General features: G+C 51.2%; 2 protein-coding genes and 6 non-coding genes across 8 annotated transcripts; 3 read left to right on the top strand and 5 right to left on the bottom strand.

Annotated features, from left to right (window-relative positions):
* Nucleotides 1-5,253: 5,253 nt before the first annotated feature.
* TRNAR-CCU lies at nucleotides 5,254-5,326 on the bottom strand. The gene has a single exon. It is a non-coding gene; the product is annotated as a tRNA-Arg (tRNA).
* Nucleotides 5,327-5,615: 289 nt separating this feature from the next.
* TRNAR-UCG lies at nucleotides 5,616-5,688 on the bottom strand. The gene has a single exon. It is a non-coding gene; the product is annotated as a tRNA-Arg (tRNA).
* Nucleotides 5,689-7,005: 1,317 nt separating this feature from the next.
* On the top strand, nucleotides 7,006-7,078 carry TRNAR-UCG. Its single transcript has one exon. It is a non-coding gene; the product is annotated as a tRNA-Arg (tRNA).
* A 442-nt stretch (nucleotides 7,079-7,520) lies between these two features.
* On the top strand, nucleotides 7,521-7,593 carry TRNAR-CCU. Its single transcript has one exon. It is a non-coding gene; the product is annotated as a tRNA-Arg (tRNA).
* Nucleotides 7,594-9,129: 1,536 nt separating this feature from the next.
* On the top strand, nucleotides 9,130-9,202 carry TRNAR-UCG. The gene has a single exon. It is a non-coding gene; the product is annotated as a tRNA-Arg (tRNA).
* A 695-nt stretch (nucleotides 9,203-9,897) lies between these two features.
* Nucleotides 9,898-9,970, bottom strand: TRNAR-CCU. The gene has a single exon. It is a non-coding gene; the product is annotated as a tRNA-Arg (tRNA).
* A 1,822-nt stretch (nucleotides 9,971-11,792) lies between these two features.
* Nucleotides 11,793-16,178, bottom strand: MRPL58 (mitochondrial ribosomal protein L58). Its single transcript, XM_038741912.1, has 6 exons — nucleotides 15,987-16,178; nucleotides 13,730-13,766; nucleotides 13,171-13,230; nucleotides 12,753-12,835; nucleotides 12,463-12,632; nucleotides 11,793-12,131 (listed from the first exon to the last, which is right to left on the bottom strand). Exons 1-6 carry the CDS (start codon nucleotides 16,176-16,178, stop codon nucleotides 12,047-12,049), a joined length of 627 nt encoding a protein of 208 aa, XP_038597840.1. The 3' UTR covers nucleotides 11,793-12,046.
* A 1,290-nt stretch (nucleotides 16,179-17,468) lies between these two features.
* Nucleotides 17,469-23,887, bottom strand: CDR2L (cerebellar degeneration related protein 2 like). The gene is made up of 5 exons (XM_038741948.1): nucleotides 23,779-23,887; nucleotides 20,545-20,657; nucleotides 20,246-20,394; nucleotides 19,691-19,855; nucleotides 17,469-19,565 (listed from the first exon to the last, which is right to left on the bottom strand). Exons 1-5 carry the CDS (start codon nucleotides 23,834-23,836, stop codon nucleotides 18,674-18,676), a joined length of 1,377 nt encoding a protein of 458 aa, XP_038597876.1. The 5' UTR covers nucleotides 23,837-23,887; the 3' UTR covers nucleotides 17,469-18,673.
* Between the last annotated feature and the right edge of the window lie 445 nt (nucleotides 23,888-24,332).

Raw genomic sequence — 24,332 nt, 5'->3', positions numbered from 1 at the left:
TTGCAGAGGTAAATGTACAAAATAGTGGGAGGATGAAATCAAGCGCTTAGTACAGTGCTCTGCACACAGTAAGCGCTCAGTAAATATGATTGAATGAATGAATACAAAAAGATATACCAGGGACTAGTCCGAATATATCAAGATGAAATAGAATCCTGCTCCTCCTCCCCTCCCCAACACCCCTACTCCCTCCCTCTGCTCTACCCCCTTCCCCACCCTACAGCATTTGTGTATATTTGTACATACTTATTATTCTATTTATTTTATTAATGACGTGTGTATGTCTATAATTCTACTTATCTATTTTGATGCTATTGATGCCTGTCTACTTGTTTCATTGTCTGTCTCCCCCTTCTAGACTGTGAGCCTGTTGTTGGGTAGGGATCATCTCCATCTGTTGCTGAATTGTACTTACCAAGCACTTAGTACAGTGCTCTGCACACAGTAAGTGCTCAATAAATACAATTGAATGAATGAATAAATAATTGAATAAATAGTGAAATAAACATGGGCCTAAACATATTAGCGCTAAGAAGCTGCATAGAGGGCTCTGCACAGAATTGGCGCTCAATAAATTTGCAGTAAATTTGCAGCTAGGTGGTAGAGAGGAACGATGGCTTCATAAGAAAAGCATATGAATATAATATACGATAAGCCCAACTAAATAAACAGTGAAATATACATATGGGCATAAACATATTAGTGCTAAGGACTTACGTAGAGGGCTCTGCACAGAATTGGCACTCAGGAAATCTGCAGTAAATTTGCAGCTAGGTGGTGGAGAGGAACGACGGCTTCATAAGAAAAGCATATGAATAAGATATACGATAAGCCCAACTGAATAAACAGTGAAATATACATTTGGGCATACACATATTAGTGCTAAGGATTTACGTAGAGGGCTCTGCACAGAATTGGCGCTCAGTAAATATTAAGCTAGGTGGTAGAGAGGAACGACGGCTTCATAAGAAAAGCATATGAATATGATATATGACAAGCCCAATTGAATAAACAGTGAAATATACATATGGGCATAAACATATTAGTGCTAAGGATTTACGCAGGGGGCTCTGCTCAGAATTGGCGCTCAGTAAACCTGCAGCTAGGTGGTAGAGAGGAACGACGGCTTCATAAGAAAAGCATATGAATATGATATACGATAAGCCCAACTAAATGAACAGTGAAATATACATATGGGCATAAACATATTAGTGCTAAGGACTTACGTAGAGGGCTCTGTACAGAATTGACGCTCAGGAAATCTACAGTAACTCTACAGCTAGGTGGTAGAGAGGAATGACGACTTCATAAGAAAAGCATATGAATATGATATATGATAAGCCCAACTGAATAAACAGTGAAATATACATATGGGCATAAACATATTAGTGATAAGAATTTGTGTAGAGGGCTCTGCACAGAATTGGCGCTCAGGAAATCTGCAGTAAATCTGCAGCTAGGTGCTAGAGAGGAACGACGGCTTCATAAGAAAAGCATATGAATATGATATATGATAAGTCCAACTGAATGATCAGTGAAATATACATATGGGCATAAACATATTAGTGCTAAGGATTTACGTAGGGGGCTCTGCACAGAATTGGCGCTCAGTAAGTCTGCAGTAAATTTGCAGCTAGGTGGTAGAGAGGAACGACGGCTTCATAAGAAAAGCATATGAATATGATATACGATAAGCCCAACTGAATAAACAGTGAAATATACATATGGGCATAAACATAGTAGTGCTAAGGACTTACGTAGAGGGCTCTACACAGAATTGGCGCTCAGTAAGTCTGCAGTAAATTTGCAGCTAGGTGGTAGAGAGGAACGACGGCTTCATAAGAAAAGCATATGAATATGATATACGATAAGCCCAACTGAATAAACAGTGAAATATACATATGGGCATAAACATAGTAGTGCTAAGGACTTACGTAGAGGGCTCTACACAGAATTGGCGCTCAGGAAATCTGCTGTAAATTTGCAGCTAGGTGGTAGAGAGAAACGATGGCTTCATAAGAAAAGCATATGAATATGATATATAAGCCCAACTGAATAAACAGTGAAATACACATATGGGCATAAACATATTAGTGCTAAGGATTTACGTTGGGGGCTCTGCACAGAATTGGCGCTCAGTAAATCTGCAGCTAGGTGGTAGAGAGGAACGACAGCTTCATAAGAAAAGCATATGAATATGATATACGATAAGCCCGACTGAATAAACAGTGAAATATACATATGGGCATAAACATATTAGTGCTAAGGATTTACGTTGGGGGCTCTGCACAGAATTGGCGCTCAGGAAATCTGCAGTAAATTTGCAGCTAGGTGGTAGAGAGGAACGACGGCTTCATAAGAAAAGCATATGAATATGATATACGATAAGCCCAACTAAATGAACAGTGGAATATACATATGGGCATACACATATTAGTGCTAAGGATTTACGTTGGGGGCTCTGCACAGAATTGGCGCTCAGGAAATCTGCAGTAAATTTGCAGCTAGGTGGTAGAGAGGAACGACGGCTTCATAAGAAAAGCATATGAATATGATATACGATAAGCTCAACTGAATAAACAGTGAAATATACATATGGGCATAAACATAGTAGTGCTAAGGATTTACGTTGGGGGCTCTGCACAGAATTGGCGCTCAGTAAATATGCAGTAAATTTGCAGCTAGGTGGTAGAGAGGAACGACGGCTTCATAAGAAAAGCATATGAATATGATATACGATAAGCCCAATTGAATAAACAGTGAAATATACAAATGGGCATAAACATATTAGTGCTAAGCATTTACGTTGGGGGCTCTGCACAGAATTGGCGCTCAGTAAATATGCAGTAAATTTGCAGCCAGGTGGTAGAGAGGAACGACGGCTTCATAAGAAAAGCATATGAATATGATATACGATAAGCCCAACTGAATAAACAGTGAAATATACAAATGGGCATAAACATATTAGTGCTAAGGATTTACGTTGGGGGCTCTGCACAGAATTGGCGCTCAGTAAATCTGCAGCTAGGTGGTAGAGAGGAACGACAGCTTCATTAGAAAAGCATATGAATATGATATACGATAAGCCCAATTGAATAAACAGTGAAATATACATATGGGCATAAACATATTAGTGCTAAGGATTTACGTAGAGGGCTCTGCACAGAATTGGCGCTCAGGAAATCTGCAGCTAGGTGGTAGAGAGGAACGACGGCTTCATAAGAAAAGCATATGAATATGATATATGATAAGCCCAACTGAATAAACAGTGAAATATACATATGGGCATAAACATATCAGTGCTAAGGATTTACGTTGGGGGCTCTGCACAGAATTGGCGCTCAGTAAATCTGCAGTAAATTTGCAGCTAGGTGGTAGAGAGGAACGACGGCTTCATAAGAAAAGCATATGAATATGATATACGATAAGCCCAACTGAATAAACAGTGAAATATACAAATGGGCATAAACATATTAGTGCTAAGGATTTACGTTGGGGGCTCTGCACAGAATCGGCGCTCAGTAAATCTGCAGTAAATTTGCAGCTAGGTGGTAGAGAGGAACGACGGCTTCATAAGAAAAGCATATGAATATGATATACGATAAGCTCAATTGAATAAACAGTGAAATATACAAATGGGCATAAACATATTAGTGCTAAGCATTTACGTTGGGGGCTCTGCACAGAATTGGCGCTCAGTAAATATGCAGTAAATTTGCAGCTAGGTGGTAGAGAGGAACGACGGCTTCATAAGAAAAGCATATGAATATGATATACGATAAGCACAACTGAATAAACAGTGAAATATACAAATGGGCATAAACATATTAGTGCTAAGGATTTACGTTGGGGGCTCTGCACAGAATTGGCGCTCAGTAAATCTGCAGCTAGGTGGTAGAGAGGAACGACAGCTTCATTAGAAAAGCATATGAATATGATATACGATAAGCCCAATTGAATAAACAGTGAAATATACATATGGGCATAAACATATTAGTGCTAAGGATTTACGTAGAGGGCTCTGCACAGAATTGGCGCTCAGGAAATCTGCAGCTAGGTGGTAGAGAGGAACGACGGCTTCATAAGAAAAGCATATGAATATGATATATGATAAGCCCAACTGAATAAACAGTGAAATATACATATGGGCATAAACATATCAGTGCTAAGGATTTACGTTGGGGGCTCTGCACAGAATTGGCGCTCAGTAAATCTGCAGTAAATTTGCAGCTAGGTGGTAGAGAGGAACGACGGCTTCATAAGAAAAGCATATGAATATGATATACGATAAGCCCAACTGAATAAACAGTGAAATATACAAATGGGCATAAACATATTAGTGCTAAGGATTTACGTTGGGGGCTCTGCACAGAATCGGCTCTCAGTAAATCTGCAGTAAATTTGCAGCTAGGTGGTAGAGAGGAACGACGGCTTCATAAGAAAAGCATATGAATATGATATACGATAAGCCCAACTGAATAAACAGTGAAATATACAAATGGGCATAAACATATTAGTGCTAAGGATTTACGTTGGGGGCTCTGCACAGAATCGGCGCTCAGTAAATCTGCAGTAAATTTGCAGCTAGGTGGTAGAGAGGAACGACGGCTTCATAAGAAAAGCATATGAATATGATATACGATAAGCTCAACTGAATAAACAGTGAAATATACATATGGGCATAAACATAGTAGTGCTAAGGATTTACGTTGGGGGCTCTGCACAGAATTGGCGCTCAGGAAATCTGCAGCTAGGTGGTAAGAGGAACGACAGCTTCACAAGAAAAGCATATGAATATGATATACTATAAGCCCGACTGAATAAACAGTGAAATATACATATGGGAATACACATATTAGTGCTAAGGACTTACGTAGAGGGCTCTGTACAGAACTGACGCTCAGGAAATCTACAGTAACTTTACAGCTAGATGGTAGAGAGGAATGACGACTTCATAAGAAAAGCATATGAATATGATATATGATAAGCCCAACTGAATAAACAGTGAAGTATACATATGGGCATAAACATATTAGTGCTAAGGATTTACGTTGGGGGCTCTGCACAGAATTGGCGCTCAGGAAATCTGCATTAAATTCGCAGCTAGGTGGTAGAGAGGAACGACGGCTTCATAAGAAAAGCATATGAATATGATATACGATAAGCCCAAATGAAGGCGGATGTGCGTCTTCTGGTTGAATTTATTGTCAGAAAATATTTTGAGAGAAAAGGAAAAAAAAAAAAAACCAGTTTCACCCCAGATGGGACTCGAACCCACAATCCCTGGCTTAGGAGGCCAGTGCCTTATCCATTAGGCCACTGGGGCTTGATTGTAAAAGTTCGCTCACATCCCTCTTGATCGCGACTGATTCAGCACTCCTGCTCCTTGCACTTTCTAGGGCTGGAGCCGGAGGGGGAAAATCAGATTTTGCAAAAATGACGAAGAGATTGCTCGCCCTTTCCTCGCCCACGGTGCAGAGTTCCCCGGGCCGTTGTGCCGGCAGAGTCGGGGCCCACGAGCGGGCCCCACAACGTCCTTCCCCCCCGGCCCGGCCCCGGGGCTTCTTTAAAACAAGGTTTCCAAGGCAGGGGATCCTCCGGCGGATTAAAACGATCGACCACGAAGGGACTCGAACCCTCAATCTTCTGATCCGAAGTCAGACGCCTTATCCATTAGGCCACGCGGTCCTGCCGGAGCTCGTTTTTTCGAGAATTCCTATTACGTTCTTCCCAGGATGAGCTGTGTGGAGGAGGGGGGAGAAATCTGCCTTTCGTTTGGACCTCGCGGGGCCTCCAGGGCAGTCATCATCATCATCATCAATCGTATTTATTGAGCGCTTACTGTGTGCAGAGCACTGTACTAAGCGCTTGGGAAGTCCAAGTTGGCAACATATAGAGACAGTCCCTACCCAACAGTTGGCTCATAGTCTAAAAGGGGGAGACAGAGACCAAAACCAAACATACTAACAAAATAAAATAAATAGAATAGATATGTACAAGTAAAATAAATAAATAAATAGAGTAATAAATATGTACAAACATATATACATATATACAGGTGCTGTGGGGAAGGGAAGGAGGTAAGAGGCCTGCTCTCATTGATTATGAGCATCCGACAGCAGAGACCCTGCCTAGGCCCCGGCGAACCCCTCTAGACTGTAAGCTCGTTATGGGCAGGGAACGTATCTGCTAACTTTGTTGTATTGCTCTCTCCCACGCCCTTAGCATAATTCATTCAGTCGTATCTATTGATCTATTACTGTGTGCGGGGCACTGTACTAAGCCCCGGGAAAGTACAGTTCAGCACCTAATGGAGACAATCCCTGCCCACAACAGGCTCACGGTCTAGAAATGCTCTGCCCATAATAAGCGCTCAATAACTACTACTGATTCTAGACTGTGAGCCCGCTGTTGGGTAGAGAGGCCTTCCCAGACTGAGCCCCTTCTTTCCTCTCCCCCTCGTCCCCCTCTCCATCCCCTGCATCTTACCTCCTTCCCTTCCCCACAGCACCTGTTTGTACATATTTATTACTCTATTTATTTATTTATTTTACTTGTACCTATCTATTCTATTTATTTTATTTTGTTAGTATGTTTGGTTTTGTTCTCTGTCTCCCCCTTCTAGACTGTGAGCCCACTGTTGGGTAGGGACTGCCTCTATATGTTGCCAGCTTGTACTTCCCAAGCGCTTAGTACAGTGTTCTGCACACAGTAAGCGCTCAATAAATACGATTGATGGTGATGATGATTGACTGACCGTCTCTATATGTTGCCAACTTGGACTTCCCAAGCGCTTAGTACTGGGGTCTAAACACAGTAAGCGCTCAATAAATACGACTGAATGAATGAATTGATTGATTTCGGCTTCCAGGCCCAATGGCTTGCAAATACCCGATGCCAATCTCTCTCTGGGTATGTCATACACCCGAGCAAAGACATAGAAACTCTCAATCATCCCAACCACATTTCCCCTGGGTGGATTGACTCGTTCTTTTTCGTGTCCCGGGCCGCGTGGCCTAATGGATAAGGCGTCTGACTTCGGATCAGAAGATTGAGGGTTCGAGTCCCTTCGTGGTCGTTCACTTTTGGGCCAGTAACATCCTAATTCCATGAGCCCCCGAGCCCCTTTTTAAGGCCTAACCCGCGTCTTTAAAAAAAGACTCTCCTGAATCCGCAGAACCTCAAGTCTATTTTTTCTTTCCTTTTTTTTTCTTCCGTCTGTGACTCCTGGGGTCGAACAAGAACCTCCCCGGATTCGTGCTCCCGCCAAAGCCCCCTGTCCCACCAACCTGACCCTGTGGTTGATTCCCCCGGTTCTCGGGCCTTCCCGTTCTTCTCGTCTGCAAACGGCGTTGACCACGTGCACTTTGCCTCTGCGCAGAAACTGCCTCGTTTTCTCGTGAGGTGCTTCCGAGACTCAGGTGCCACCTTTTAAGGATCAGATCCATGCATAAACTAGGAGTTACGACCTGGTTTTTATGAAGGTTATCTAGGGACACGTGGGGAGTGTACTTTGTATCGCCCCAGTGGCCTAATGGATAAGGCACTGGCCTCCTAAGCCAGGGATTGTGGGTTCGAGTCCCATCTGGGGTGCAAGGTGATTTTTTTTTTTTAAATCAAAAGTTGGGGGTCTTCTCGGGGGCCTGGCTTGACTCCTTGGAACTAGGGTGGGAGTGTGGAACCCCCAAATCGCCTTCCGCGGGGTCACGGTCCCTCCACATCTTCTCCACGAGTTTGCTGCTCGCCGGGTTCAATTAATCAATCAATCAATCGATCAATCAATCAATCAATCGTATGTATTGAGCGCTAACTGTGTGCAGGGCACTGTACTAAGCGCTTGGGAAGTCCAAGTTGGCAACATATAGAGACAGTCCCTACCCAACAGTGGGCTCACAGTCTAAAAGGGGGAGACGGAGAACAAAACCAAACATACTAACAAAATAAAATAAATAGAATGGATATGTACAAGTAAAATAAATAAGTAAATAGAGTAATAAATATGTACAAACATATATACATATGAGGACGCAGCGCCTCCCACTGGGCTTTTCGGAAAGGGTTTTCGAACAGGGAGCGCTGCAAGTTTGTCTTGTGCCTGTTCCGAGTTCCCTCTAATCAATTACAAATTAATCATTTAATGGTATTCATTGGACATCTACTACGTGCAGAGCACTGTAGTAAAGGCTTGAGAGAGTACAACAGTAGAGCCGCTGATTTCCACCCCACAACCATCCCGGAGCGCCTTGAACTCCCTCTTCACATCCTCACATGTACATATCTATTCTATTTTATGTACATATCTATTCTATTTATTTTATGTACATATCTATTCTATTTATTTTATTTTGTTAGTATGTTTGGTTTTGTTCTCTGTCTCCCCCTTCTAGACTGTGAGCCCGCTGTTGGGTAGGGACTGTCTCTATGTGTTGCCGACTTGTAGTTCCCAAGCGCTAAGTACAGTGCTCTGCACACAGTAAGCGCTCAATAAATACGATTGATTGATTGATTGATCCGACATTCCTCTCCCCGCCTTCTACGCCTTATTCAATCGTATTTATTTCAATCGTATTTATTGAGCCCTTACTGTGTGCAGAGCACTGTACTAAGCGCTTGGGAATTGAAGGCGCATCTCCTCCAAGAGGTCTCCCTTGGTAAGCCCTCATTTCCTCTTCTTCCTCTCCCTTCTGCGTTTCCCACACTTGTTCCCTTTCTATTATTCCTAAAGGGATTGTCTGAAATCTCTCTGAACTCACTGCACTCCCCCTGACCCGGTTTTAGTCTCGCATTCTTCCTCTAAAGCCTTGCTCCCTTATATGCATATCTGTAATTTATTTACTTATATTAATGTCTGTCTCTCCCTCTAGGTTTTTAAGCTAGTTGTAGACAAGGACTGTGTCTGTTATATTGCTAAATTGGACTCTCCCAAGCGCTTAGTGAAGTGCTCTGCACGCACTAAGCGCTCAATAATTACGACTGACTACTGCCAGGAACTACAGCCCCAGATCTCCCCTTGCTTTCCGGTCACATTTTATGTTTGCAGCTTCTTTTTTTAACCTTTACCTTCATATTTCGAGAGGTCTACAATGCAGCCCCTACTTTCTTTAAGTAAGGTGAGGGGGCCTATAGGGTGGCCGCGTGGCCTAATGGATAAGGCGTCTGACTTCGGATCAGAAGATTGAGGGTTCGAGTCCCTTCGTGGTCGAAGTTTTTATTTTAGATCCCTTGCTCAGTTAAAGGTGTAAACTGCAGCACATTTCCTCTTGATTAGCTCCTGGGAGACCCCGTGGAGGGTGAGGGGGTGATAGGGGAGGGAGGGGCAAGGGAGAAGATATATCTGGCCCCTTCCCGCGAAGAGTGGCATTCATCATCATCATCAATCGTATTTATTGAGCGCTTACTATGTGCAGAGCACCGTACTAAGCGCTTGGGAAGTACAAATTGGCAACATATAGAGACAGTCCCTACCCAACGGTGGGCTCACAGTCTAAAAGGGGGAGAATTTCAGGGGAGATAAAGGCTCAGCATTAAACCCGAAACGTGGATCTTACCTGGGCCGAAGGGATGCCATCAGAACGGTACCGTGATGTGGAGAGGTAAATCGGTCCAAAGCTTCGATAGTTTGCACACAAACAATTCCACCGCACCCAAGCTCATCCTGAAAGAGTGGGGCAGGAGGAGCAATGATTTTTATTAACTGGTCCGCAGCCTGCTTGGACCCACCAATCTCACCATGCTCACTTAGGAGGGGTCCCAGATAGCGGCGAGAGGCGGCTTTACCGATGAAAAGCACGAATATGTTGCCAATTTGTACTTCCCAAGCGCTTAGTACAGTGCTCTGCACACAGTAAGCGCTCAATAAATACGATTGATGATGATGAATATAAAAGATAACCGACGCACCCCAGATGGGACTCGAACCCACAATCCCTGGCTTAGGAGGCCAGTGCCTTATCCATTAGGCCACTGGGGCTCTCGAGAAATGACTCTCTGCTAGTTCCCTGAGCAGGTTCTCAATGTTGCAAATGCTCTGCAAATCTCAGAAAGGATTTTCAGTTTGCTGGCTCTGAGCTGCTCCGATCGAGCAGGAGACTGTAGGCGGTAAACTCGTTGTGGTCCGAGAACGTGACTGTTTTTTGTTGTAGTGTACTCTCCCAAGCGCTTAGTATATCTTCAGAGGCCTTCCGAAAACCCACCTCCTTCAGGAAGCCTCCCCCAATTATTGATCTATTGAATGACTTTCCAGCACCCCTCTGCAGCCAGCTATTTCATTCCACTCTCATCATCATCATCAATCGTATTTATTGAGCGCTTACTGTGTGCAGAGCACTGTACTAAGCGCTTGGGAAGTACAAGTTGGCAACATATAGAGACAGTCCCTACCCAACAGTGGGCTCACAGTGTGCAGAGCACTGTACTAAGCGCTTGGGAAGTACAAGTTGGCAACATATACAGTCCCTACCCAACAGTGGGCTCACAGTCTAAAAGGGGGAGACGGAGAACAAAACCAAACGTACTAACAAAATAAAATAAATAGAATAAAATAAATAGCGTATGTATATTTATTTCTGTATTAAATTGTTATAATAATAATAATAATGGCATTTATTAAGCACTTGTTATGTGCAAAGCACTGTTCTAAGCGCTGGGGAGGTTACCAGGTGATCAGGTTGTCCCACTTGGGGCTCACAGTCTTCATCCCCATTTTTACAGATGAGGTAAGTGAGGCACAGAGAAGTTAAGTGACTTGCCCAAAGTCACACAGCTAAGTGGCGGAGATAGTTGTCTTATTTCCTGTTACTTCCTTGTTCATCCTAATGCTTCTATCTGTAGATAATTTTTGTCTGTATCCTTATTAGGTAATAATGATCATAATAACTGGCATTTGTTAGGCACTTATACGCCAAGCACTGTACTAAGTGCTAGGGTAGATACAGGATAATCAGGTCAGACACAGTCCCCGTCCCACAAAGGGCCCGCGGTCTAAGTAGGAAGGAGAACTAGTGTTGAATCTCCATTTTACAGGTGAGGACAATGAGACACAGAGAATTGAAGCGACTGGCCCAAGACCACACAGCAGGCAATGACAGAGCTGGAATTAGAACCCCTTGACTCCCAGGCTCTTCAAAGGTGGCCACGCTGTTTCTCTTAAGCCCCTTGAGGTCACAGTATGTGTTTTGCTTCTACTGTATTTTTCCAAGTTTTGAATATAGCACTGTGCCTGTTAGTTAACTGCTCAGTAAATATCACTGATTGATAATAGCCCCAGCTGTGAGAGAGAGGCTTGTGCCTCTCTGCCTTCTGGCTGTTCCTCCCGTCTCTTTCTTCCTGCCCCCTCCCCGGATTTAGAAAGCCCCCCTGGACTTCCCAATATGACACGGCTACCGTTCCGTCAGTCCAACCACCAAGAGCTGGTGTGGGGAAAGATGGTTGTGTGTGTGCCTTGCGGTGGATGCGGCAGCGTGACAATCTGAGAACGTCCCGGGCAGGAGGTCTGAGGATCTCCCCTTCTTCCCTCTCCACATCCCCTCTCCCTCTTTCCTTTTCTCGATCTCTCTCTCCTCCCTATATTCTCTCCAGATCCTGCCATTTCCCCCACTTCTCTGCTCAGTGGCCCAGGAAATGGGTAGAGGACTGGGGTGGTCCTCCCTGTTTGGCCATAGATTCCTGGCACTGACCCAGTGACCAAGAGCTCTTGCTCAACCATGTCTCTGTGGGTTTGCTGGGAGCTGTTTTGTGGGAAAATGGGATGTGGGTGTGGACTGCAGGGGAGAAGGGCAGTTATGGAGAAATGGTTTCCTGGGAAGAATTTAATATTTTCATATTCCAGTTCCTCAAAACCATCAGCAAGAGCAGTGAAGAGACACCCTCCCCATTCTCCAACGATCCCTTGGCCCACATCCAGCGCGCAATTCAGCTCCACTCCATATCCAGACGGCGCAGGTTTCTGGACCGTGGATGAGTCTTCCCCTCATTTTCCTCAACCTGAACCAGTCTCATCCCACGACGGCTCTAGCTGTGCTCCCTGGGGTAGCTGCGGCCCGGGCCCTCAGTCTACGTCCGCCCTGCGGCTGGCCTTGTTGATCGAAGTGATTTTCTTCTGCCGTAGCCTCTCACGGTTCGCCTTCTCAACCCTGCCAACCAGAGACATGGATCACATTCGCTCGGTGGGCTAATCGGCAGCAATTGCAGGCTCGTAGCGACTACTCCACCCCCCAACCTGGACTCGGCCGGCCGGGAAGGCGGAGGGGCCACAATCTCGGAGTTGGAGAGAGGCTTTGAACGAATCACGGTATCAGGTTTGTGCCTCTGCCACAACTGAGGCCTTCTGGCTGTTCATCCTTCCTGCCCCCTCCCCGGATTCAGAAAGTGCCCTTGGATTTCCCAGTGTGGCACGACTAGGGCACCGTCAGTCCAACCCAGATTCGCTTCTTGGACCGGGCAGCCTAAGGGTGTTCCTCATACCGGAGCCTGTGCAGCTCCTGGGCCTCCTTGGATGGGGCTTTGGGCTCCTGGCTGGCCTGGCTGATGATATCCCGGATCTTTTGCAGGCATTCGGCCAGGTTCCGGAGCTGGTACCGGCTCGATTCCGAGTTCACGATCAGCTCCCCCAACTTGTTGATCCGATTCCTTTGCTATAGAGAGACAAGAGGTGGGATCTGGCGGGCCCCGAGGGGAGCGTCCAAAAGTCCTGGTGGGAAAGAGAGGGCTCCGGGGAGCAGCGGGGAGGAGAGGGGAGAAGGAACGCCACTTACCGCAATGGCAATCTTCTGTCGGAGCGGCTCGGCGATCCAGTCTGCCGAAGCCAGATGAAACCGGACCTCGGCCTTGGAGTTCACTAGGTACGGGAGGGAGGGGAGTCGGTCTAGTTCCTGGAGAACGACTCACAGGCGGCCCTGGGGCTGGGGATGTTCAGACCTGACCCTGCCTGACCCCGTCTCTCCCCACTTTCCTAGCCCTGGTTTGTCCTTTGGTGCTGGCCCACTCACTGGTGGGTGGGCTGTGAGGGGGCATGAGCTTGGCAGCTAACGGGAGCTAGTTCAAGAGGAGGGACATACAACGAGCTGGGAACCCCCCAAGATTTCCCTTACCTCCCACGAGGTCCATCACCAACTCTGGGCAAATTAAAGGGCTGCCGGGGCAGTTTCCCAATCTGATTCTGAGGTTTAGTACCTTTATTCACATTCTGCCCTCCGGGCCCACTGCTCCGGGAATAGGTTATGGTCAGGCGGTCTGCAGGATGGAATATAAAAATCAGTTTCACCTTCGAGGAAAATCTCAATCCTGTCACCAAGATGTCAGCCAACCCTTCCCTCGCCTCTAAATTCCAAGACACCCATTTCCCCAAGAACTCAGGAGACGCCACGGAAAACACCCTTCTATCCAGAAACTCTTTGAAATCCACACAAGCGTTACTGCCCCATTTTGCAGACGTGGAAGTTGAGACACACCGGAGAGTGACAATCCTGTTGTCGGCCTGTCTCTGCGGAGCAGAATCCCTGATCAAGACCCACTTCAAAACTCCAATTTTGCAGCAAGCCGATAAGGTTGCCCGGGGCAGGCAATGTCTCCTCACGGGCGGCTTGCGGGTACAGGAGGAGTTGGTGGCTAGAAAACTCTGCCTGAACGGTGCACCCTGGAGGGTTGCTGAAGTGGCAGAGTTGGGCATTCTGCCTGCAAACAGGAATGAGTAATTCAGAAAGGCACAGTGGGGAAGCAGACGCTGACTTACCCAAGGGAATGTCTGTGCCGGCCTGTACTGTGCTATCCTGCAAAACACACACACACACACACACACAGTAAATCAATCGATGGTATTTGCTGAACGCTTACTATGTGCAGAGCACTGTACTAAACGCTTGGAAGAATACAGTACACAATGTCAGGCTGCTGGCACCTGCTGAAAGCCCCCAAGCCTTGCAACAGGTGTGGCTAAGGTGAAAGCTTCTCTAGGGCATCATTTCTTACACTTTTACCGCATTCGCCCAAGGGCCCAGGACAGCGTTGTACACATGTGGAAAGGGCGATGTAGCCTCTGCCAATCGAGGTAGGCCCATCTTCCTCCTTCAGTCAACCCAAGGGCGAGGTTTGGTGTGGCAAAGCCCTGCTGCGAGGGGTAGCCACAGACACCTACAGACATTGCCCTTGTGGCCTTTTCCCCGGCCTGCTGCAAGGCTGGCACCAAGGGGCTGATAATAATGATGGCATTTGTTAAGCGCTTCAGCAGCGTGGCTCAGTGGAAAGAGCATGGGCTTTGGAGTCAGGGGTCATGGGTTCAAATCCCGGCTCTGCCAATTGTCAGCTGTGTGACTTTGGGCAGGTCACGTCACTTCTCTGTGCCTCAGTGACCTCATCTGTAAAATGGGGATGAAGACTGTGAGCCCCCCGTGGGACAGCCTGATCTCCTTGTAATAATAATGTTGGTATTTGCTAAGTGCACTGTTCTAAGCGCTGGGGTAGATACAAGGTAATCAGATTGTCCTACGTGGGGCTCACAGTCTTCATCCCCATTTTACAGATGAGGGAACTGAGGCCCAGAGAAGTTAAGTGACTTGCCCAAGGTCACACAGCTGACTAGTGGCGGAGCCGGGATTTGAACCCATGACCATGGTCCTTGTAACCTCCCCGGTGCATAGAACAGTGCTTTGCACATAGTAAGCGCTTAATAAATGCCATCATCATCATCATTATTATTATGATGTGCCAAGCGTTTTCATTCACTCATTCATTCAATCGTATTTATTGAGCACTTACTGTATGCACAGCACTGTACTATAAGCTTGGGAAGTACAAGTTGGCAACATATAGATATGGTCCCTACCCAACAACGGGCTCACAGTCTAGTAGGGGTTCATTCATTCATTCATTCATTCACTCAATTGTATTTATTGAGCGCTTACTGTGAGCAGAGCACTGTACTAAGCGCTTGGGAAGTACAAGTTGGCAACATCTAGAGATGGTCCCTACCCAACAGTGGGCTCACAGTCTAGAAGGGGGAGACAGAGAACAAAACCAAACATATTAACAAAATAAAATAGAGTAGATATGTACAAGTAAAATAGAGTAATAAATATGTACAAACATATATACATATATACAGGTGCTGTAGGGAAGGGAAGGAGGTAAGACGGTGGGGATGGAGAGGGGGACGAGGGGGAGAGGAAGGAGAGGGCTCAGTCTGGGAGCTTTTAGACTGTGAGCCCGCTGTTGGGTAGGGACTGTCTCTATGTGTTGCCAACTTGTACTTCCCAAACGCTTAGTACAGTGCTCTACACACAGTAAGCGCTCAATAAATACGATTGATTGATTGATTGATTGATCGAAGGCCTGGGAATGAATGAATGGGGTAGCTACCGGGTAAGCAGGTTGCCCCACGTGGAGCTGACAGTCTTCATCTCCATTTTACGGATGAAGGAACCGAGGCCCAGAGAATAATAATAATAATAATGGCATGTGTTAAGCGCTTACTATGTGCAGAGCACTGTTCTAAGCGCTGGGGGGGATACAAGGTGATCAAGTTGTCCCACGTGGGGTTCACAGTCTCAGTCCCCATTTTACAGATGAGGTAACTGAGGCCCAGAGAAGTGAAGTGAGTCGACCGAGGTCTCACACAGCAGGCAAGTGGCGGAGCCGGGATTATAATAACGATAGCATTTATTGAGCGCTTACTATGTGCAAAGCACTGTTCTAAGCGCTGGGGAGTTTACAAGGTGATGAGGTTGTCCCACGGGGGGCTCACAGTCTTAATCCCCATTTTACAGATGAGGGAACTGAGGCCCAGTGAAGTGACTTGCCCAACGTCACCCAGCTGACAAGTGGCGGAGGCGGGATTCGAACCCATGACTTCTGACTCCCGAGGCCGGGCTCTTTCCACTGAGCCACGCTGCTCCCGCCCACCGCGCTCCGCGTGACGTCACGGCCCGGCGCTGTGACGTCACCCGGCGGGCCGCGGCCTCCATTCCCCCGCGCGCGCGTGCGCCGGCCGTTACCGGCACTTTCCAGGCCGCGTCCGTCCCGCTGGAGCGGGGGTAGAGCTTGTCCAGACTGTAGACGCTCCGGAAGTGGGAGTCGGGGCCGCCCCCGTGCAGGCGGACGCGGGGATCCCGAGCGGGCGGCGGGCGCGCCCGCAACCCCGACCCTCGGCTCAGGCTCCCTAGGAGCCGGCGGGCGGCGGCCGCCATGTTGGCAAAGGCTGGCTCCTCCTCCTCCTTCGCCACCGCCCCTACTTCCGCCGAGCGTTCGCCTCACTTCAAGTCCGTCTGGGAAACGGGCCACGAGCCCAGAGTTCCGGACCCCTCGGTTCCCATTCATTCATTCATTCATTCAATCGTATTTATTGAGCGCTTACTGTGTGCACAACACTGGACTAAGCGCTGGGGAAGTCCAAGTAGGAGGCCTTCCCAGACTGAGCCCCCTCCTTCCTCTCCCCCTCCTCACCTCCTTCCCTTCCCCACAGCACCTGTATATATAATAATAATAATATTGCATATTATAATTATAATTAATTATATAATTATAAGTATTTATATTATATTATTATATTGGTGATAATTATAATTATACATCAATCAATCGTATTTATTGAGCGCTTGCTGTGTGCAGAGCACACAGCATTATATTCTAGTATTATTATTATATTATAGTATTATTACATTATATTATTATATATTATACATATATTATATGTAATTACATATATTACATATTATATATTACAATATTATTATACGACATTATGTATTATATATTATATATAACGATACACATATAATCATGACATAATTACAATCATAATATATAATTATAAACATGATTATTTATATATCGATGATAATAATTGTTATGATTATATATTATGATTATTATATATTCTAATTACATATAATTATATATGTATATGTGATAATATCATACATTATTATAATCATAATTATAATTAATCATATAAAATTATAATTATATTACTATAGAATTGTGATTATAATATAATTATATTAATGATAATTATAATTATTATAACTACAATTATGTATTGTGTATTATAATAATATTATTATATATATACATATATACCTCCTTTCTCTCCCCCCTCCATCCCCCCCTGCCTTACCTCCTTCCCTTCCCCACAGCACCTGTATATATGTATATATAATAATAATAATAATGATGGTATTTATTAAGCGCTTACTATGTGCAAAGCACTGTTCTAAGCGCTGGGGTAGATACAAGGTAATCAAGTTGTCTCACGTGGGGCTCACAGACTTAATCCCCATTTTCCAGATGGGGGAACTGAGGCCCAGAGAAGTGAAGTGACTTGGCTTGGAGACGGAGCGGCCAGAGCCATTCAGCCTCTGCCCTGGTCCCCTGGGAGGACGGCCATGAACCTGAGACAGGGCGCTGGCCTCAACGACCCTCCGGTCTGCCAGTTCTGCGGCGGCGGGTAGGGTTGGGTCATGGAGACGACAACCGGAGGCGAAGTCTGGTGTTGCTTTTTATTTATGAAGAGAATAAAGCCTTTTGTAAATATAATTCTCTCATGTACACTTCAAGTGAAGCCCCAATCGGATGCTACAGTGATGGGGTCTGCTGGGATCTGAGTTTTCCCCCACCCCCCGGCTGGTACAGACAGGACGGCTGCAGCGGCCAGCGGCCCCGGTTCTACCTCCCCACCGTTTGAAGTCAGGGCCTGTGCCCAGCAACAGGGAGAGTAAGAGCTACTTCAGGAAACCTGCTTTTCCCATTATTAGCAAATAAGGCAAGAAGTCCCTCAACTGCCGCAGGGGGTGCGTGGCGGGACGGGATGAGGAGGGAGGGACCGGATGGCTTCCCTGGGTGCAATGGTCACCGCCGCCCTAGAAGACGCTATGGCCGGGATCCCCCGGGCCAAGGATGGATGGGGTTGCGGGGGAGCAGGGGGCTGGGCCGGTCCCATTGCAAGCAAAACCGAGACCCAAGGAGGGGCAGGGCTGCCCGCCTCACGATTACCGGAAGATTCTGGTCGGGGATTAGAGCCGGGGCTCACAGTGGTTGCCCTGGGGGACCCACGTGGCTGGAGATGAAGACAATACATGCTGCGTGGGGTGGGGAGGGTCGGCGGGGAGGTTCGCAGCTGCTACCTGGGCCAGCCCGAGATGGCCTGCACCACCTCCCAGCCCTTCCCTCCACCGTGGGCCCGGGCCGGGGGAGACACTGTGGTCCCTGAGATCAGCAGGGACGGGGGTGGGGATACACCCCCAGCCCCCTAGGGAGGGTGAATGCAGCGAGAGGAGAGGGGGTCCGGGCCAGGCCGGCTTGAGGGTCTACGGTGACCTCAGAAGCAGGAACTACGGCTGAGAGGGATCAGGGCGCAGACAGAGGCCAGAAGGCGAGGGGGAGGCGGTGTGCCAGGCCGGCATCCCCACCCTCGCCCCTCCAGATGTTTCCGGTGGAAGGTGGTCTCGCCGGTCCAAGTCCCGACCACACAGGGCGAGGAGGGCTCCGGACTGGATGAGCCCAAAGGCAGGGAAAAGGGCTGGAAGGAGCTGGGGGGGCCCCCGGCCGCAGATCACTCTGAGGAGGGGGGCCGCTCCCACCGGGGGGCCCGCCGTTTTCTCCTTTTCCTGGAGTCTCCAGGCCGGCCACACCTTCCCCAGGGCGGCAAGGAGTCCCAGTACGCGGAGTCGAGGCCAATGCGGGCTCACTGGGCGCTCTGGGTCTGGGCCTTGGCGGCGTTGATATCAGCCTTGGTCTTCTGGATGCGAGAGAAGATCTCCTGGAAGAGGGCCTTGTACTCGGGCTGACTCTGCTCCAGGCGCCGGTCCACGGCTTCCACGTGCTGGCTCAGGGCCCGCTCGGCCGCCGCCGCCACCTCCTCGGCCCCGCGGAAATCGCGGCAGGAGCCGTCGCGGGACACGGGGCGGGAGGTCTGGACGCCGGCGTGCCGCACGCCGTCCTTGTGCTGCCGGCACTTGGCCAGCAGCTCCTCGTACTTGTCCAGCAGGGCGTGGTACTGCTCGTCCACCTCGCGCAGAATGGACATGCCGCGCCTGCGCACGCCCTGGGCGTGCAAGGTCAGGCTGCCCGCCAGCCGGCCGGCCGGGTCCCGGGCCACCAGGGCGCTCAGGGCCGTGTCGCTGCAGCTCTTGCGCACGGCGGCGGCGGCGGGGCCCGGGGAGGCGGCCGGGGAGAGGCCGGCGCCCCCGTCCCCGGCGCCCCCCTCCCGGCCGGGGTCGGGGTCATCGGCCTCGGGGGCGCTGGCCAGGGGCTCCAGCAGGGCCTCGGCCAGGCTGTCTTCGCGGCTCAGCAGGTACCTGCGCACCTGCTTCATCTGCTGCAGCTCCAGCAGCTCCAGCTCCAGCTCCTGCACGCGCAGGCGGCAGCCCTCGGCCTGGCCGGCCCGCTGCTCCAGCGCCGCACACTCCTGCAGCACGGCCGCATACTCCCGCTCCACCTGCTCCGTGCGCTGCTTCTCCTGCCCCACCTGGCCCCGCAGGGAGCCGACCAGGGCCTGCAGACGCTCGTTCTCCCGCTCCAGGGGCCGGGCGCTCAGATCCACCGACGAGCCGTACAGCCGGAAGGCGTCTTCGTACCTGCGGGCCGGGCCGGACCGGAGAGGGGGCCGTACGACCCGGGAAACCCTCGTCCGTGAGAAGGGAAACTGGCCGGCCCAAACCCCGAGCCCTCGCGTGCCGGATCCCTCAGACCCCACTCTTACCGGGGACTGGAGCACAGCTCCTTGAGGCAGGGAAAGGTGTGGATGGTCCTCCGACGTTCCCGCTTCTCCCGCCTCACCCGCAGCTGCTCCAGGCTCCTCAGCTCTTCCACCTGGGCCTGCAGCCCTTCCACCTGGCTCTGCAGTCCCTCCACCGTGTCTGTCAGCCTGAGGGCCGGTTGGAGGGGGAGGGCGACATTAATGCTCATTACAGGGCCCAGCAGGGCCACCATGGGCTAGGGAGAGTGGTTCGGTGGAAAGCCTTCAGGCCTGGGAGCCCAGAGACCCGGATTCTCTGCGCCTGGCCTGCTGGGTGATCTCGGGCAAGACCCTTCGGCTCTCTGGGCCTCTGTTTCTTCATCTTTAAAAGAGGGATAGGATCCTTGCTCCCTCTCCCTCTTAGACCTCTAGACCCGTGGGGTACAGGAATCGTGTGGTGTCTGATCATCCTTTATCTGTCCCAGCGTCAATACAGAGCGAGCGCTTAGTAGCCAAAGCCCCAGCACCACGGGCGGCGCCCACCCCAACCTGGGGTTGATTAGCCCACCCGGCCCTCACCCATGGATCTTCTGCTGGGCGGTCTTGCTCTCCATCACCAGCCTCTGGTTGGCCAGCTCCAGGTCCCGGGCGGTCAGGTCCAGCTGCTCGTATACCTTGGCGTGCTGCTCATTCATGTGTCTCAGCGTGTCCAGCTGCTTGGTCAGATACTGTGTCCAACACAAACACATCCCAGGCTGATGGTTAGGAGCCGGGGATGCTCCTAGCCCAAGGGCTCCCCCCCCCCCGCCGGCACCAGGCCCACTCCAGCCCTGAGGGGATCAGCCCTGGTGGGAGAGGGGTTCCGGCCCCCTTCTCACCTCTATCTCCTGCACCTGTTCTTCATTGGTGGCATACATCTGCTGCAGCGAGTCCTCCAGCTCCTTGTTCCGTTCCAGGAGGGTCTTCCCCAGCTCGGCTGCCAGGTGCAGGTCTGGAAGGTGGGGAGAGAGGGATGGGCATCAAGGCATTGTCCCCACGTCCCCACCTCAGGCTCAGACAGTCCCCTCTCCAACACCAAATCCTCCTCTTCCTTGGATTCCGGGGGATCCGACCCCCACCTTCCAGCATGGGAGGGGGCTCTGGCCCGCCCTGGAGCAGTGAGGCTCAACCGTACACGTGGGTCCCGTCCTGCCCTGGGCCAGGACTCTCCAGACTCAGGAGAGTAGCAGGATCTCAACTCCTTGCCTCACCTCAGAGCTGTCCCAGGGCCCTGCTCCCACCAGCCGGACCAGTGGGTGTGTGAGCTCTTTGGTGATGGTAATGACCAAGTCTCCAAGTTGATTCAAGATGGTTAGATTGGATGCAGCATTGGGCCTCGCAGTCTAAGAGGGAGGATGAGCAGGGATCTTATCCCCATTGGACGCACGAGGAAACTGAAGCCCAGAGAGGTAAAACAACTTGCCCAAAATCACACAGAACACCGGGGACGGAACTGGGGTTAGAACCCGGCTCTCCTGACTCTCGATCCCATGCTTTAGTGGCACAGGTCCTCATCTAGGTCAGACAGCAACACCGGGGGCGGGGTGGGGGACTGAGGAGCCCAGGGGGAAAAGGAGCTGAGAGGCTCAGGTGGGTGTGAAGAGAGAGGATGTCACCTGGACTCCAAAAATGCTCTGCCCACTGGGGCAGGAGCAGTCTGCTGAGCTGGGACCCTGAGCCTGGCACCCTCCTGATCCTTTGGGAAGGAAATAGGGCATCCTTGGTTTAGGTGCTCTGGAGCCATCCTCCTCTTCTGCAGGTTCAAGGTCAGCACACAGAAGAGAGGAGCTGAATGCCACTGGCGGCAACCCAGGGGCGGCCCCGTGGGACTCTTGCAAAACAGGGCAGCAAAGCCACGACCCCGACCACGTTCCAACGTGATTAATAATTAATTCTGGCTCCTATTTATTCAGGTGCCCGCTCTAGAGTCTGAAAGGAACCTGGGACCCGTCTCCCTGCCTCTCTGGAAACTGAGGTTGGGGCTATGGCAAAGACATCATGGGCAGAGGAGGGACCAGGAGAATCAGGTCACGATTCTGCCCACTGAGATGAGCGCTGGCGCCCACGGTGGGAACGGTGCTGGCTGTTGTACTGTGCACAAACTGCCCTGTGAGCTGATGCCCTCAGTACCTGGGGCGTCTGGGTGAGTGCTGGAGTAGGGTTGGGGTCTTAGCCCAGGATGCAGATAGCTTTGAGAGGCCCCAGACACCGCCCCCGCCAGCGCTCTAGCCAGAACTCTCCACCCCAGAGGTCAGACTGATCATGGGAAGAGTTCACCCAGCTGGGCCCACTGTCCAACCTTCGTGGAGGCTCTGACGCTCTGTTGGCTGGCTCTCTGACGGACATAATCACAATAACTGCGGTATTTGTTAAGCCTTTACTCTGTGCCAGGCACCGTTCTAAGCACTGGGGTAGATCCTAGGTAATCGGGTTGGATACAGTCCGTGTCCCAAAGAGAGCTCGCGGTCTCTGTCCCCCTTTTGCAGATGAGGGAACTTAGGCACAGAGAAGTTAATTGACTTGCCCAAGGTCACCCAACCGAGAAGTGGCGGAACTGGGATTATAACCCAGGTCCTCCTGACTCCTAAACCCGTGCTCTACCCACTACACCATCTTGCTCCTCACAAATTACCAGCTGTCCTGCCCCTACCCACCCCCGGCGGTTATCTCTGTTGTTTCATTTTCTCCTCCGCTCTACAGGGCTCTTGTTTGTCCCGACTTCATGGTCGCCTGGCAGCTGGGGGGCCTGAGCCTTGCCCCACCCCCATTCCCTCCGGTACCAGTGGGCTGGCAGGGCTCACCGACCAGATGGACTTGGTTGTCCTCCTGGGTTTGCTGGGGATGGGGAGCACCTTGGCTGCCCTCCCATCCTGTTTGTGTGGGGCCTGGCCTGAGCTCCCAACCCAGAGGGGGTTCTCCCAAGGCTCCACAGTGCTGGGCACAGTGAGTCTAAGGACCACAGGACACTCAGATCTGGCGCTCTGCCCTCCTCCCGAAAGCCACCCCACGCTTTCTGGGGGGTGGGGGGTCCAGATCCCAAGTAACTAGGCTTGGACTAGCCCTTTCAGGGTGGTCGGTTTCTGTACCGGGCCCGTCTCCGGCCTCCCCATCGCCACCGGGCAGGGTGATGTTGCCAACTTGTACTTCCCAAGCGCTTAGTGCAGTACTCTGCACGTAGTAAGCGCTCGATAAATACGATTGAATGAATGAATGAATGATGTCACCCCAGCCACCTCAGCAGCGGCCCGCATCCCCCAGGCCCCGCCCCAACCCTCGGAGGAGGCAGGCGCGGCCCGGGCTGAGCCCTCAAGACTGCGATGCCCCAATCATCATCATCATCAATCGTATTTACTGAGCGCTTACTATGTGCAGAGCACTGTACTAAGCGCTTGGGAAGTACAAATTGGCAACATATAGAGACAGTCCCTACCCAATCCATCAATCGCATTTACTGAGCGCTTAGGGTGTGCAGAGCACTGTACTAAGCGCTTGGGAAGTACAAGTTGGCAACATATACAGACAGTCCCTACCCAATCCATCAATCGCATTTACTGAGCGCTTACTGTGTGCAGAGCACCGTACTAAGCGCTTGGGAAGTACAAGTTGGCAACACATAGAGACGGTCCCTACCCCACAGTGGGCTCACAGTCTCAAAGGAAGGAAGGCCCCAGGAAGACCCGGCGGCCCGACGTTTTGGGGGGCGGGGGAGAGACCCCAACCCTTCCACACTCCCCCTCCCCTTGGCCTGCCGGGCTGGGAGAACTTCCCCGGGTGAACCCAGCCCCGTGGAGGGCCCCGGGGAGAGAGGGGGGAGGGGTTGAGTCTGTTCTTTACTAGCCCCCCACGTCCATCCAGCGGGGTGGGGGGCAGGGGGAGCACCGGGCCCAGGCCCACCCCGGGGCCCAGAATCCGGGCTGAGGAGGCCAAAACTGGGTCCCGTGCGGAGGCCCGGGAGCATCTTTGCCCGGCTCCAGCGCGCCCCGGCCGGTCCCGGCCCGGGAGGCTCGGTGGGCGGCGCTCCTCCGGGGACGGGGTGGTGGTGGTGGTGGTGGCGGGGGGTCCCGGACGCCCACCTTGCTCCAGGTCCTGCTGGCCGTACCAGGGCTCCTCCTCGCCCCCGAAGGCCTCCATGCCGGGGAGCGCCCGGGGGCGCGGCCGGTCCCAGCTCACGGGGCGCGGGGCTCCAGGGCCGGGGCTCGGGGGCCGCCGCGCCCCTTCTCCATCGGCCCCGCGGCGGCGGCGGCGGCGGCGGCGGCGGCACAAAGGGTCCGCGGGGCGGGAGCGCGGAGCGGCGGGGCCCGGGGAGGCCGCGGGCTCGGGCTCGGGGGTCTTTAGGACCGCGCTGCCCCTGCCGGGCCCGCGGAGGGGCCCCCTCGGCCCGCCCCGGCCGCACGAGCCCCAGACCGCCGCCGCCGCCGCCGCCGGTGCCCCAGCAGCATCTTGTCCCGGGCCAACGCCGCCGGCCCGCCCCACCTCCCGCTCAGCCCCGGGGGGCGGGGCCATCCCTGGGCGCCCGACCAATCAGGACCCGCTCCCCGAAGCAGGGGCGTGGTCACCTGGGCGCCCGACCAATCAGGACCCTCACCCCAAAGCAGGGGCGGGGCCATCCCTGGGGATCCGACCAATC

Source organism: Tachyglossus aculeatus, unplaced genomic scaffold (assembly GCF_015852505.1).
Source record: "Tachyglossus aculeatus isolate mTacAcu1 unplaced genomic scaffold, mTacAcu1.pri SUPER_34, whole genome shotgun sequence".
Classification (NCBI taxonomy): Eukaryota; Metazoa; Chordata; class Mammalia; order Monotremata; family Tachyglossidae; genus Tachyglossus; species Tachyglossus aculeatus.
This window is presented reverse-complemented; position numbering and strand designations above follow the sequence as displayed.

What these genes read in the sequence shown, in the direction of transcription:
- CDR2L (XM_038741948.1), bottom strand. Translation starts at nt 23,836, where the DNA reads ATGGAGGCCTTCGGGGGCGAGGAGGAGCCCTGGTACGGCCAGCAGGAC. An exon ending in CCAGCAGGACCTGGAGCAAG is followed by an intron (nt 20,658 to 23,778) that starts GTGGGCGTCCGG and finishes CCCACCTTCCAG; the next exon opens with ACCTGCACCTGGCAGCCGAG. An exon ending in GCCCAGCAGAAGATCCATGG is followed by an intron (nt 19,856 to 20,245) that starts GTGAGGGCCGGG and finishes ACCGGCCCTCAG; the next exon opens with GCTGACAGACACGGTGGAGG.
- MRPL58 (XM_038741912.1), bottom strand. Translation starts at nt 16,178, where the DNA reads ATGGCGGCCGCCGCCCGCCGGCTCCTAGGGAGCCTGAGCCGAGGGTCG. An exon ending in CGGCACAGACATTCCCTTGG is followed by an intron (nt 13,231 to 13,729) that starts GTAAGTCAGCGT and finishes TCCATCCTGCAG; the next exon opens with ACCGCCTGACCATAACCTAT. An exon ending in GACAGAAGATTGCCATTGCG is followed by an intron (nt 12,633 to 12,752) that starts GTAAGTGGCGTT and finishes GTCTCTCTATAG; the next exon opens with CAAAGGAATCGGATCAACAA.